The sequence below is a fragment of the Eriocheir sinensis genome, chromosome 4 (assembly GCF_024679095.1).
Source record: "Eriocheir sinensis breed Jianghai 21 chromosome 4, ASM2467909v1, whole genome shotgun sequence".
Lineage (NCBI taxonomy): Eukaryota > Metazoa > Arthropoda > Malacostraca > Decapoda > Varunidae > Eriocheir > Eriocheir sinensis.
Window position 1 is genome coordinate 23,760,206 of NC_066512.1, and position 13,314 is coordinate 23,773,519.

The following is a 13,314-nucleotide window of genomic DNA, read 5'->3' on the forward strand; positions in this document are numbered from 1 at the left end:
AAGTCTCCTCTTCAAACAAGCTATCGTCCCTGAACTCACTATATGTGATCGCTGAGTCTATTCCATTCCCCCACCACCCTATTACTAAACCAATGCTTGCCAATCTTCCTCCTAAATCTATACTTTTCTAATTTAAATCAATTACTGCGTGTTCTATCCTGCTGGCTAATTCTCAGTACTTTACTTATATCGCCTTTGTTGTAACCCTTGACCCATTTGAATACTTCTAACAAATCTCCCCGCACCCTAATAGTAACGGGTTCTCGCTTGATTTGGGGGCTCTTACAGTAAAGGAAGCAGCTTGAGGACCCTTAAAAAATACATGTACATGAAAAAGGGATGGGGTCGCACAAGAGGCCACTCAGGACAGCCTTAAATATAATAGTAACGGGTTCTCGCTTGATTTTGGGGTTCTTACAGTGAAGGGAGCAGCTTGAGGCCCCCAATGAAAAAAATATATATACATTAAAATATATGGTCATTTTTTTGGCCTCTCTATTACGGGAGCGGCGAGTAGCGGGCTTTTTATTTTACATCTCCGTTGTAAAATAAATAAAATAATAATAAAAATAAAGTTTCAATCATGACATAGGCGATGAATAGAGGAAGGAAGAATAGAAGGAAGAGAAAAATGGTGGGAAAAAAAAACATTGAACACGGTGACCTGACCTGATTTCCCCTCCCTCTTCCTGCTCCTCCTCCTCCTCCTCCTCCTCCTCCTTCTTCTTCTACTCTTTTTCTTATCATACTAGCCCTGGAGCACAGGTATTCTGGTATTCCCCAGTAACTCCTCTTCCTCCTCCTCCTCCTCCTGCTCCTCCTCCCCCTCCCCCTCCTTCTCCTCCTCCGCAGGCTAAGAGGTGACCTTATAGAAGTGTTTAAAATTATCAAGGGATTCGATAACGTTAATGTTCATGATTATTTTACAGTTTCTCAATCAAGCGTGACAAGAAACAATGGATACAAAATAACGAGGAAGCGTTTCAACTCAAATGAATCGAAACACTTCTTCTTCAACCGTGTCATCAATGTATGGAATGGTTTGCCTCAAAACGTCGTCGAAAGCGAGACTATTTGCACGTTCAAAAACCGACTAGACAAATATTTAGAAGCTAACCCGAACATCCGCTATTTTGCTCCGGTCTAACAGAAAGTAGTGTTAGCTTAGTTGTCGTGAATGATCTTCCTTCTGTCCATGTAAAATTCCATTGTAGTTTTTCTATACTACATGGTATTCTTCCTTTTCGTGCCATCTTCGGCTAGAGGGACTGGTGGGAGGGGAGGAGCCTTCACCTTTGCTGTCCTGTGTCTCTGGCTCGTAGATTAGAGTAGATGGTACCAACAACAAACAGCCTAGTTAGGACCAAGAAGTCTGTTGCTGTTTGCTTTTCCTTTGTACTTCTTTGTACTCCTCCTCGTTCTTCTCCCATGCCCCCACTACCCCGACCACCACCGCCATCCTCTTCCTCCTCCTCCTTCTTCTTCCTCCTCTTCTAAAGAAAGGAATGAGGAGGAGGAAGAGAGGCAAATAAAGGAAGGATGGAAGGAAGGAAGGAAAGAAGGAAGGAAAGAAGGAGTAAGAAAGAAAGAAAGAAAGAAAGGAAGAAAACGAAAGAAAAAGAAAGGAAGAGAGGAAGGAAGGAAAAAAAGAACTGAAAAAAGAAAGAAAAAAAGAGAATTAGGAGAGAAAAAGAAAAAAAGAGAGGGAGACAACAACAACAACAACAACAACAACAACAACAAAATAAATAGATAGATAGATATATAGATAGATAGATAGATAAAGAGAGAGACATGATAGATAGATAAATAGAGAGAGAGAGAGAGAGAGATAACGGTTATTTCCCACGACTTTATAAATTTGTCAAAAAGAAAAGGAGAATCAGAATAAGAAGAGGAGGAGGAGGAGGAGGAGGAAGAGGAGGATAAAGTTACGCCCTCTGTCTCTCCTTTTGTTACGCTCTTCTTCTTACTCTTCGTCCAGTTCCTCTTCTTCTTCTTTATTATTCGTTTCCTCCTCCTCCTCCTCCTCCTCCTCCTCTTCCTCCCAGGGCAATAAACAGGTGTGTGTCTCAGCGCCCCGCCACAGGTAACGGTCACACGCCTTTTGTTTGTTTTTTTCGCTTATTTCTTCATCGGCTATGTGTTTGTTTCTATGTGGAGGGCCCCAGTTCGTTAGGGGAGCGGGTGAATTTTTTTATCTGCCGTGGTGTGTGTATTGGTGGGACTCGAAACTTGATTCACAGGTTTACCATGACCGTACGCTGACCACTCGACCATGTTTTGATTTTCTTGTAACTGTTTTGTTTCTCCTTTTTCCTTTTCTTTTTTTTCTCTCCCTGATTTCTTTTTCATTTTTCCTTTCTTCCTTCCTTCATTTCTTTTATTCTTTTATTAGAATTGTTTTTTTCTTCTTCTGCTTCCCCCATTCTTGCATTCCATTCCCCTTCCCTACTTCCTTCCTTCCTTCCTTCCTTTCTTTCTTTCTTTCTCCTTCTCCTTATCTTCCTTTTCTTAATCCCCATTTTACCTACACTCATCTTCCTCATCTTCCTCCTCCTCCTCCCATACTTCCCTACCCAAACAGTGACACATTTGGATTCACTTAGCACGAGGACGAGAAAGAGGAGGAGGAGGAGGAGGAAGAGGAGGAGGAGGAGGAGGAGGAGGAGGAGAGAGAGAAGATGTGTAGTGCAAAATCTTCAAATTGTCAGTATACATGATCTCTCTCTCTCTCTCTCTCTCTCTCTCTCTCTCTCTCTCTCTCTCTCTAAAGGTCAATTCAAGAGAAAAAAACTAAAGATAACGTGTGTGTGCGTTTGTGCGTGTGCGAGTGTGTGTATGTGTGTGTGTGTGTTTGTGTGTGTGTGTGTGTGTGTGTAAGCATGATTGATGTCAGCTTGGGAAAATTGAAATATGAGGTCAAACTTTTTTCGAAGGATATTGACCTCCTCCTCCTCCTCCTCCTCCTCCTTCTTCTTCTCTTCCTCATCTTCATATTCATCCCTCGTTGTCCTTCTCCTCCTCCTCCTCCTCCCCCTCCTCCTCCTCCTTCTCTTCCTCATCTTCATATTCATCCCTCGTTGTCCTTCTCCTCCTCCTCCTCCTCCTCCTCCTCCTCCTCCTCTACTCTATAATAATTTTTCAATCATCTGTGTGACCGTGTTTGCATAATCATATACGACAACCACACACACACACACACACACACACACACACACACACACACACAATGACGTTAATGTTCAATAGATGAAATTGAAACATGGACAGAGAGAGAGAGAGAGAGAGAGAGAGAGAGAGAGAGAGAGAGAGAGAGAGAGAGAAAATGCATACCCTGAAGGGAGAAAAGAGAGACAACAAGTTTTTAAATGCAACAAAAAGAGAGAAATGGCAACTGAGGAGGAGGTGTCGAAGGAGGAGGAGGAAGAGGAGGAGGAGGAGGAGGAGGAGGCAGACGCTTATAAATGAAGGAGAGAAGACGAAGAGAGTAAGGAGAAGGTGGAGAGAAACGGAGAGAGAAAGACCAAGAAGAGAGGTAAGCATCAGTAGTATATAAAAAAAATAGTAGTAGTAGTAGTGGCGGTGGCCCAATGGTGTACCCGGGGACGCAGGTTCGAGACCCACCAATGCAACCTGGCCGAGTGTCTGAAGATCACTCACACGCTGCCCAGGGCCCGCATTCTCAAACATTTCTCTCTCTCTCTCTCTCTCTCTCTCTCTCTCTCTCTCTCTCTCTAAAGGTCAATTCAAGAGAAAAAAACTAAAGATAACGTGTGTGTGCGTTTGTGCGTGTGCGAGTGTGTGTGTGTGTGTGTGTGTGTGTGTGTGTGTGTGTGTGTGTGACAAGCCTTTCGTATGGGTTGTGGGCATTTTCAGAGGTACTTTAGTGACCCTGGTGGTAGGCTGACCCTTCTTCTGTACCACGAACCTATCTAAACACTTATTAGAACCCGATTATTCTCCTTTTTGGCCCTTGGAAATAGTTGATGTGAGAGCGAAAAGCGTCGAGAATGCGGGGGGCAGCACGGGCCAGACGGGAGTCACACACCACGGCAGACACTATAAAAAAAATTCGACCGCGCCAGAACGGGATGGGGGCGCACAAGAGGCACCCAAAGACCCAGTTATTGTTGTTATTATTTTTGTTTATTTTTATCTCGGTCTCTCTCTCTTTCAGTGCATCAGCGAACTTCACCACCACCACCACCACCGCCATCAACAACAACAACAACAACAAAATGATTCTTCACGCTCTTGGTCTCATATTCATCTTGTTTCTGTCTGGTAAGTCTTTTTATTATTATTATTATTATTATTATTATTATTATTATTATTATCGGTGACTTCATTCTTATATTGTTGCTTTCTTTCTTTCTTTCAGGTGTGTGTGTGTGTGTGTGTGTGTGTGTGTGTGTGTGTGTGTCTTGGGTCAACGCCTTTGCCATAAAAAAAATATATATCTGAAAACAAGCAAATAATAATGCATATTCGTCTTCTTCTTCTTCTGCAAAATATTTTGAACTTGAATCCTTAAATGTGAGCACCAACGCCCTCTTCCTCCTCCTCCCCCTCCTCCTCCTCCTCCTCTTTCTTCTAATTTACTGTTTCTCTTCTTCTTTCTTCTTCCTTTTATTTTTCGAGCACCAACGCCCTCTTCCTCCTCCTCCTCCTCCTCCTCCTCTTCCTCCTCTTTCTTCCAATCTACTCTTTCTTTTTCTTCTTTTTTCTTCTTCCTTTTATTTTTCTCTTCTACTCTTTCTACTCTTTATCTCTCCTTCCGTTTCTTCTCTACGCTTGTTCTTTTTCTTCCTGTTCTTCATCCTCTTGTTTTTTTCTCTCTTTACCTTCCTCTTCTTCGTCTTCCCTCCTCTCTCCTTCTCCTCCTTCCTCTTCCTCCTCTTTTCCCTTTCTCTTCCCCATCCCTTCTTTCTACCTTCTCTTCTCCTCCCCTTTCCCTCCCTCCTCCTACCTCCTTCGTCATCCCCTTTCTTCCCTCTTCCCCTTCCCTCCTTCTCCATACCCCTTCCCTCTACCGTCTTCCTCCTCTTCCCCATCTAATCCCCTTCGTCTTCCCCTTCCTCAGGCACCCAAGCGCACTGCCCCAATTCGCCCTGCCAGGAATACAATCACCCACACTACGTTTGCGGCTCCAACGGCAAGACCTACTACAACCAATGTTACCTCGATAAAGCCAGTTGTCTCGCCTCCGAACTCGGCCACAGTCTTACGAAGGCCTACGATGGGCAGTGCCGAGGAGGAGGAGGAGGAGGAGGAGGAGGAGGAGGGCATTGTAAGTATATATAGAGGGAGGGAGGAAGTAAAGGGATGCAGGGAGGGGTTTATTTATGGGAGATGAGGAGGAGGAGGAGGAGGAGGAAGACACTAAGCATTGAAGAGGAGAAAAAAGAGGAGGAGAGGAGATATTGTATGGAAGAGGAAGGAGAAGAAGGATGAGGAGGAGGAAGAAGAAGACACTGTAAGCATTGAAGAGGAGAAAAAAGAGGAGGAGAGGAGATATTGTATGGAAGAGGAAGGAGGAGAAGAAGGAGGAAGAGGAGAAGAGAAGAAAAAGGTCATTAAACTGCAGAGGAGGAGGATGAAGAAGAGGAGAAAGAGGAAGACACTGTAAGCATTGAAGAGGAGAAAAAAAGAGGAGAAGAAGGAGAAGGAGGAGAAGAAGAAGAAGAAGGTCTTTAAACTAGAAGAGGAGGAGGATGAAGAAGAGGAGGAGGAGGAGAAGAAGAAGAAGGTCATTAAACTGGAAGAGGAGGAGGATGAAGAAGAGGAGGAGGAGGAGAAGAAGAAGGTCATTAAACTGGAAGAGGAGAAGGCTGAAGAAGAGGAGGAGGAGGAGAAGAAGAAGGGCATTAGACTGGAAGAGGAGAAGGCTGAAGAAGAGGAGGAGGAGAAGGAGAAGAAGGAGGATAACTTAACCTAAACTAACCCACCCTAACCCGCCCTAACCCACCCTAACCTAACCTAACCTAACCTATCTAACAGACTAACCGGTATTTTCTTCCCGGCGCAGACCAATGCCGGCAGTGCTACAACGATCGCTACCAGCCTGTCTGTGGCACCGACGGCCGCACGTACTCGAGTCCTTGCAAGCTCCAACAGGCGGCGTGTCAGACGGGACGGCACATCGAGTTACGGAACTACGGCGTTTGCAATGGTCAGTGTGTGTGTGTGTGAGCGGGGGGGGGGGGTGGGGGGGGGGTATATATGATACTCCTCCTCCTCCTCCTCCTCCTCCTCTTTGTCTTCTTCTTCCTCTTCCTTGCCCATGTTATAAGTGTGTAATTACCATGCCAGTTTTTTTGTTTTTTTCTTTATTAATTTATTTTCTTTCATTCTTTTTTGTGTGTGAGTGAGTATGTGTGTGTGTGGGGGGGTAGGGAGGGGGAGGTATGTGTGTGTGTGTGTGTGTGTGTGTGTGTGTGTGTGTGTGTGTGTGTGTGTGTGTGTGTGTCAGGTCAGGGCAAGAAAGGGTTATAACAGGACCTCCGTGGAACCAGTTTTTCTGAGCGTGTGCTTGTGTGTGTGTGTGTGTGTGTGTGTGTGTGTGTGTGTGTCTCCAACCCTCCTCTACCCCCCGCTGACCCCCTAACCGCCCCCCCCACGTACAGACTACCACGGACATCACGGCAGCGGCGGCGGCGGCAGTGGAATCGGCGGCGTCGTCGGAGGCATCATCGGGAGCGCCATCGGGGGAGCCACAGGGGGACAACACGGACACGGGGGAAGTTCCTGCAACGCCTACTGTGCCCCCGGGAATCGCGTGTGTGGGTCTGACGGACGGGTTTACGGGAGCAGGTGTGAGCTTCGTAAGGCGGCGTGCAGGAACCAAGGTCTGAGGGAGGTCGACTTCAACTACTGCCGTGAGTACAGTGGAGAGCTGAGGGGTGTGTGGGGGGGGGGGGATAGGGCGTATGGGGGTGAGGGAAGGGTACGAGGAAAAAAGGGAGTAGGGAGGGAAAGAGAGAAGAAAAGTAGTTACGGGTGAGGGAAGGGGAAGGAAGGAGGGCGTGGTGGGGAAGGGGAAGGAAGGAGGGGAAAGGAAGGGGTGAAGGAATGGGAAGGGAAGGGGAGCGTGGGGAGGGAAGAGTCGTGGGGAGGAAAGGAAGGGTAGGACAGGAATGGGGTGTCCCTTCCCGTCCCTTGACTAACCCCGTGTTCTGTTGCAGGTGGCGGCGGCGGATTCCACGGACATGACGTACACGGACAAGGAGGTACACACGAGGGTGCACATGGGGGTGTACATGGGGAAAGTTCACATGAGGGTATTCTAGGAGATTTACATGAGGTCATACACGGGGGAGATGTACACGGCGACGGTGCACATAGGGAAGGTGTGAATAAGGAAGGCGTACACGGGGATGACGTACACGGGGGTGACGTACATGGGGGTGACGCACATGGGAGTGGCGCACACGAGGAAGGTGCACACGGCGTTGAATACGGGAGTGGAAATGAAAATATTCTAGGAGTTTTACATGACCTCATACACGGGGAAGGTGCACAGGAAGGTACACAGCAGGATGGTGCACACGGGGGCGTACACGGGAATGATGCACACGAGGGCGGTGCACATGGCGGTGTTCACGGTGGAGGTTTACCTGGTTTGCCTTGGTTAAGTTTACCTGGATTAGGTTCATACGGGGGGACACACGGGAGTGGCTCACACGGGGGAGGTACACACGGGGGGACACACGGGAGTGGTTCACACGGGGGAGGTGCACCCGGGGGAGGTGCACACGGGGGGACACACGGGGGAGGTTTACCTGGTTTTCCTTGGTTAAGTTTACCTGGGTTAGGTTCATACGGGGGTACACCTGGGGGTAGTTCACACGGGGGAACACACGGGGGTTCACACGGGGGAGGTTTACCTGGGTTAAGTTTACCTGGGTTAAATTTACCTGGGTTTGGTTCATACGGGGGTACACCCGGGGGTAGTTCACACGGGGGAGGTGCACACGGGGGTACACACGGGGGTTCACACGGGGGAGGTTTACCTGGGTTAAGTTTACCTGGGTTAAATTTACCTGGGTTTGGTTCATACGGGGGTACACCCGGGGGTAGTTCACCAGGGGCAGGTGCACACGGGGGTACACACGGGGGAGGTTTACCTGGGTTAAGTTTACCTGGGTTAAATTTACCTGGGTTTGGTTCATACGGCGGTACACCCGGGGGTAGTTCACCAGGGGCAGGTGGACACGGGGGTACACGGGGTTCACACGGGGAGGTTTACCTGGGTTAAGTTTACCTGGGTTAAATTTACCTGGGTTTGGTTCATACGGCGGTACACCCGGGGGTAGTTCACCAGGGGCAGGTGCACACGGGGGTACACACGGGGGTTCACACGGGGGAGGTTTACCTGGGTTAAGTTTACCTGGGTTAAATTTACCTGGGTTTGGTTCATACGGGGGTACACCCGGGGGTAGTTCACACGGGGGAGGTACACACGAGGGTGCACCCGGGGGTAGTTCACACGGGGGAGGTGCACACGGGGGTTCACATGGGGAAGATCTACCTGGGTTAAGTTTACCTGGGTTAAATTTACCTGGGTTTGGTTCATACGGCGGTACACCCGGGGGTACACACGGGGGTTCACACGGGGGAGGTTTACCTGGGTTTAGTTTACCTGGGTTAAATTTACCTGGGTTTGGTTCATACGGCGGTACACATGGGGGTAGTTCACCCGGGGCAGGTGGACACGGGGGTACACACGGGGGTACACACGGGAGTGGACAGGGGGGAGGCTCAACCGGGGGTTCATACGGGGGAGGTTTACCTGGTTTACCTTGGTTAAATTTACCGGGATTAGGTTCACATGGGGCTACACAAGGAGGTTCACACGGGGGAGGTTCACCTGGGCTTAGTTTACCCGGGTGGGGCTTACCCGGGTGGAATTTACCTGAGTGGAGTCTACCCGGGTTAGGTTCACACGGGGGAGGCGGTGCACACGGAGGTGCACACGGAGGTTCAAACGGGGGTTCACACGGGGGAGGTTTACCTGGCTTAAATTTACCCGGGTGGAGTTTACCCGGGTGGAATTTGTCTGAGTGGAGTCTACCCGGGATAGGTTCACACGGGGGAGGCGGAGGTTCACACGGGGGTTCACACGGGGGAGGTTTACCTGGCTTAAATTTACCCGGGTGGGGTTTACCCGGGTGGAATTTGCCTGAGTGGAGTCTACCCGGGTTAGGTTCACACGGGGGAGGCGGGGGTTCACACGGGGGCTCACACGGGGGAGGTTTACCTGGCTTAAATTTACCCGGGTGGGGTTTACCCGGGTGGAATTTGCCTGAGTGGAGTCTACCCGGGTTAGGTTCACACGGGGGAGGCGGTGCACACGGGGGAAATGTTATCAAAAACTTCCTGGAAAGTTTACACAAAGGCGTACACGGGCTAGGCTTACCGGGGCTCGGTGCACATGGAGGTGTACACGGGGGAGGTGCACATGGAGGTTTACCATGGTTAAGTTTACCCGGGTTCGGTGCACACGGGGGAGGCGTGTATGGGGAAGCCGCACACGGAGGAAACATAATATCAAGCCTCCTGGATCGTATAAAGAAAGGAGTACACGGGTTAGGCGTACACGGTGGTGGTGCACACGGAGGCGGCATACACGGGGGCGGGTTGCCTTGGTTTGATCTACCCGGAGGAAACGTTCTGGAAAGTCTCCTGGGCAGCCTACACCAGGGCGTGCACGGGGCGGGCTCCCTGGCGCACGGTGGTCACACGGGCACACACGGCGGCGGCTACCTGGGGGACGCACCGGGGGACTACACGGGTACACACGACACTGTGAATGACGACCCGGGTGCCACAGGTACACACGACACTGTGAATGACGACCCGGGTGCCACAGGTACACACAACACTGTGAATGACGACACGGGTGCCACAGGTACACACGACACTGTGAATGACGACACGGGTGCCACAGGTACACACGACGATTCCAAAGGTACACACGACACTGTAAATGACGACATGGGTGCCACAGGTACACACGACACTATGAATGACGACACGGGTGCCACAGGTACACACGACACTGTAAATGACGACATGGGTGCCACAGGTACACACGACGATTCTAAAGGTACACACGACACTGTGAATGACGACACGGGTGCCACAGGTACACACGACACTGTAAATGACGACATGGGTGCCACAGGTACACACGACGATTCTAAAGGTACACACGACACTGTGAATGACGACACGGGTGCCACAGGTACACACGACACTGTGAATGACGACACAGGTGCCACAGGTACACGACACTGTGAATGACGACACAGGTGCCACAGGTACACGACGATTCCAAAGGTACACGACACTGTGAATGACGACACGGGTGCCACAGGTACACACGACACTATGAATGACGACACGGGTGCCACAGGTACACACGACGATTCCAAAGGTACACACGACACTGTGAATGACGACACGGGTGCCACAGGTACACACGACACTGTGAATGACGACACGGGTGCCACAGGTACACACGACGATTCCAAAGGTACACACGACACTGTGAATGACGACACGGGTGCCACAGGTACACACGACGATTCCAAAGGTACACACGACACTGTGAATGACGACACGGGTGCCACAGGTACACACGACGATTCCAAAGGTACACACGACACTGTGAATGACGACACGGGTGCCACAGGTACACACGACACTGTGAATGACGACACGGGCACCACAGGTACACACGACACAGGTGTACACAATGATCTCAAAGATACACACGACACTGTTATGCACGACACGGGTAGCACAGGTACACAAGACACAGGTACACAGACAGAGGTGCATGGCGATACAGAGGTGCATGAGATTACCTCCACTGGTTCACACGGCGAAGAAACACACATGAACACGCACACAGGTACACACGAAGGAAACATACACAGCGGGTTCACAGGTACACACAGCACGCACACAGGTACACACATAAGCATGCACAGCACAGGTACACACAGAATTGGTGCACACAGAAGTATGAACACAGGTGCACATGAAGGGAACACATACAGCACGCACACAGGTACACACGCCGCTACAGGGCCACACGCTTCCACAGGTGCTACACAGGGTTGGTGGGACCTGATCGACCCAAGGAAAGAAGGTGAAGAGAGAAGAACGGAGGAGGAAGGTAAGAACGTAAGAATGTAAGGAGGCAGCAAGAGGTCGGTAGGCCTATGCAATGCAGCTCCTGTGAGCCTAACCCCGCCTAACGTCGCTATCAATGAATTTATCTAATCTATTTATAAATGCGTCTATCGTATTGGCACACACCTCATGACTGCCAGGCCTCATATATCAAATTCCTTAACCCTTGAATCATCTTTGTCATCCTCCTTTGCACTGATTCTAACACTTCGACGTCCATTCTTTAGTAATTGGACGAGAACTGAACCGCATAATCAAGATCACGTCTGACTAATGCTAAACATAACTTGAGAAAGACTTCGGCGCTTCTCTTGCTTACTCTCCTTGAAATGAATCCTAGTGCCATAACATCTATGCACAAATTCTAACACTTTGACGTCCATTCTATAGTAATTGGACGAGAACTGAACCGCATAATCAAGATCACGTCTGACTAATGCTAAACATAACTTGAGAAAGACTTGGCGCTTCTCTTGCTTACTCTCCTTGAAATGAATCCCAGTGCCATATCCTTCTATGCACCGATTCTAACACTTTGACGTCCATTCTATAGTAATTGGACGAGAATTGAACCGCATAATCAAGATCACGTCTGACTAATGCTAAATATGGTTTGAGGATGACTTCAGCGCTTCTGTTACTTACGCTCCTTGAAATGAATCAAAGTACCATATCCTTCTATGCACAGATTCTAACACTTTGACGTCCATTCTGTAGTAATTGTACCAGAGCTGAACCGCATAATCAAGATCACGTCTAACTAATGCTAAATATGGTTTGAGGATGACTTCGGCGCTTCTGTTACTTACGCTTCTTGAAATGAATCAAAGTACCATATCCTTCTATGCACAGATTCTAACACTTTGACGTCCATTCTGTAGTAATTGTACCAGAGCTGAACTGCATAATCAAGATCACGTCTAACTAATGCTAAATATGGTTTGAGGATGACTTCGGCGCTTCTGTTACTTACGCTCCTTGAAATGAATCCCAGTGCCCTGTTTGCTCGAGCAGGAGGAGGAGGAGGAGGAGGGAGATGAGGAAGGGTTGGTGGGAAGGATAGGAAGGAAGAGGAGGAGGAAGAGAGGAGGAGAAAGGTAAGGAAGAGGAGGAGGAGGAAGAGAAGGAAAGGACAGATGGGGAGGTGATAAAAAAGGGGAGGAAGAAGATAAGGAGGATTGGTCTCTCTCTCTCTCTCTCTCTCTCTCTCTCTCTCTCTCTCTCTCTCTCTCTCTCTCTCACTTTTTTTCTTCTTTCTTTCTTTCTTTCTTTCTTTCTTCCTCGCTCACTCACTCACTCACTCACTCACTCTCTCTCTCAGATTACCACGACCACCACTTTCGCTCAGGCCTCGGACCACAAGAAGAAGAAGAGGAAGCCGTGAAGTATGATGGGCCAGGATTGTTGGTGGATGTGGTGGAGGTAGGTGGAGGAGAGGTGGAGGTAGGAGGAGGAGAGGTGGAGGAGGGAGGAAGGTTCAGGGGCAGCATCATTCTGACCTCCCTTGAAGACTCGTCCTCCACGTCCTCCAATGAAAGTAAATAAAAGGAAACAAACTGGCCAATGGGAAGCTTGTATTGATGACGTCATGAACTCTTTTAGCCAATCACAAGCGAAGATCGGCCAATAGGAGCGCAGATTGTGACGTCATGAATATCTCTAGCCAATCAGAAGCCTTAATTGATGTTATAGAAGAATTTTGGCCAATAGGAGAGCAGATTGTGACGTCATGAATCTGTCTAGCCAATCAGAAGCTTCTATTGATGTTATAGGAGAGGATTAGCCAATAGAAACGAAACTTGTGACGTCATGAATAGTTTTAACCAATCAGAAAGAGTTATTTAAGTGCTTCTTTATTTAAGTTATTGCTGTTATTGTTATTATTGTTATTGTTAATTTTATTGTTATTGTTGTTGTCATCGTTGTTGAATTTTGTTAAGTAAATGTTTAATCGATCTGAGTTTGTTTGTTTGTGTGTTTGTTCAAGGTAGAAAACACACACACACACACACACACACTTACACATGCTATCAAGTTTCCACTCGCTTCATTATCAAATTTTAAACATATAATATTTTTTTTCTTTTAAACACATACAAAAAAAAAAAA

General features: G+C 48.5%; 2 protein-coding genes across 51 annotated transcripts; both read left to right on the forward strand.

The window, feature by feature from the left end:
* Positions 1-3,472: 3,472 nt before the first annotated feature.
* LOC126982322 (uncharacterized) lies at positions 3,473-8,542 on the forward strand. Its single transcript, XM_050834321.1, has 7 exons — positions 3,473-3,538; positions 4,181-4,287; positions 5,087-5,293; positions 6,032-6,175; positions 6,630-6,881; positions 7,188-7,694; positions 8,445-8,542. Exons 2-7 carry the CDS (start codon positions 4,242-4,244, stop codon positions 8,540-8,542), a joined length of 1,254 nt encoding a protein of 417 aa, XP_050690278.1. The 5' UTR covers positions 3,473-3,538; positions 4,181-4,241.
* Positions 8,543-9,281: 739 nt separating this feature from the next.
* Positions 9,282-13,162, forward strand: LOC126980255 (filaggrin-2-like). 50 transcript variants are annotated; one of them, XM_050830112.1, is made up of 5 exons: positions 9,282-10,012; positions 10,052-10,189; positions 10,421-10,519; positions 10,601-11,188; positions 12,527-13,162. In XM_050830112.1, the coding sequence occupies exons 1-5, from the start codon at positions 10,000-10,002 to the stop codon at positions 12,748-12,750; spliced, it is 1,062 nt and encodes a 353-aa protein (XP_050686069.1). In that variant the 5' UTR covers positions 9,282-9,999; the 3' UTR covers positions 12,751-13,162. The 50 variants fall into 50 exon arrangements, with proteins under 50 accessions (XP_050686069.1, XP_050686158.1, XP_050685920.1 ...); XM_050830201.1 differs by having other exon boundaries at positions 10,661-11,188; XM_050829963.1 differs by adding an exon at positions 10,211-10,288 and having other exon boundaries at positions 10,052-10,150; positions 10,421-11,188.
* The last annotated feature ends 152 nt before the right edge of the window (positions 13,163-13,314 follow it).

Coding starts and splice junctions, on each gene's coding strand:
- LOC126982322 (XM_050834321.1), top strand. CDS start 4,242: ATGATTCTTCACGCTCTTGGTCTCATATTCATCTTGTTTCTGTCTG. Junction 4,288..5,086: donor ATTCATCTTGTTTCTGTCTG/GTAAGTCTTTTT, acceptor CCCCTTCCTCAG/GCACCCAAGCGCACTGCCCC. Junction 7,695..8,444: donor GAGTGGCTCACACGGGGGAG/GTACACACGGGG, acceptor ACCCGGGGGTAG/TTCACACGGGGGAGGTACAC.
- LOC126980255 (XM_050829963.1), top strand. Junction 10,289..10,420: donor TGACGACACAGGTGCCACAG/GTACACGACACT, acceptor CGGGTGCCACAG/GTACACACGACGATTCCAAA. Junction 11,189..12,526: donor GAGAAGAACGGAGGAGGAAG/GTAAGAACGTAA, acceptor TCTCTCTCTCAG/ATTACCACGACCACCACTTT.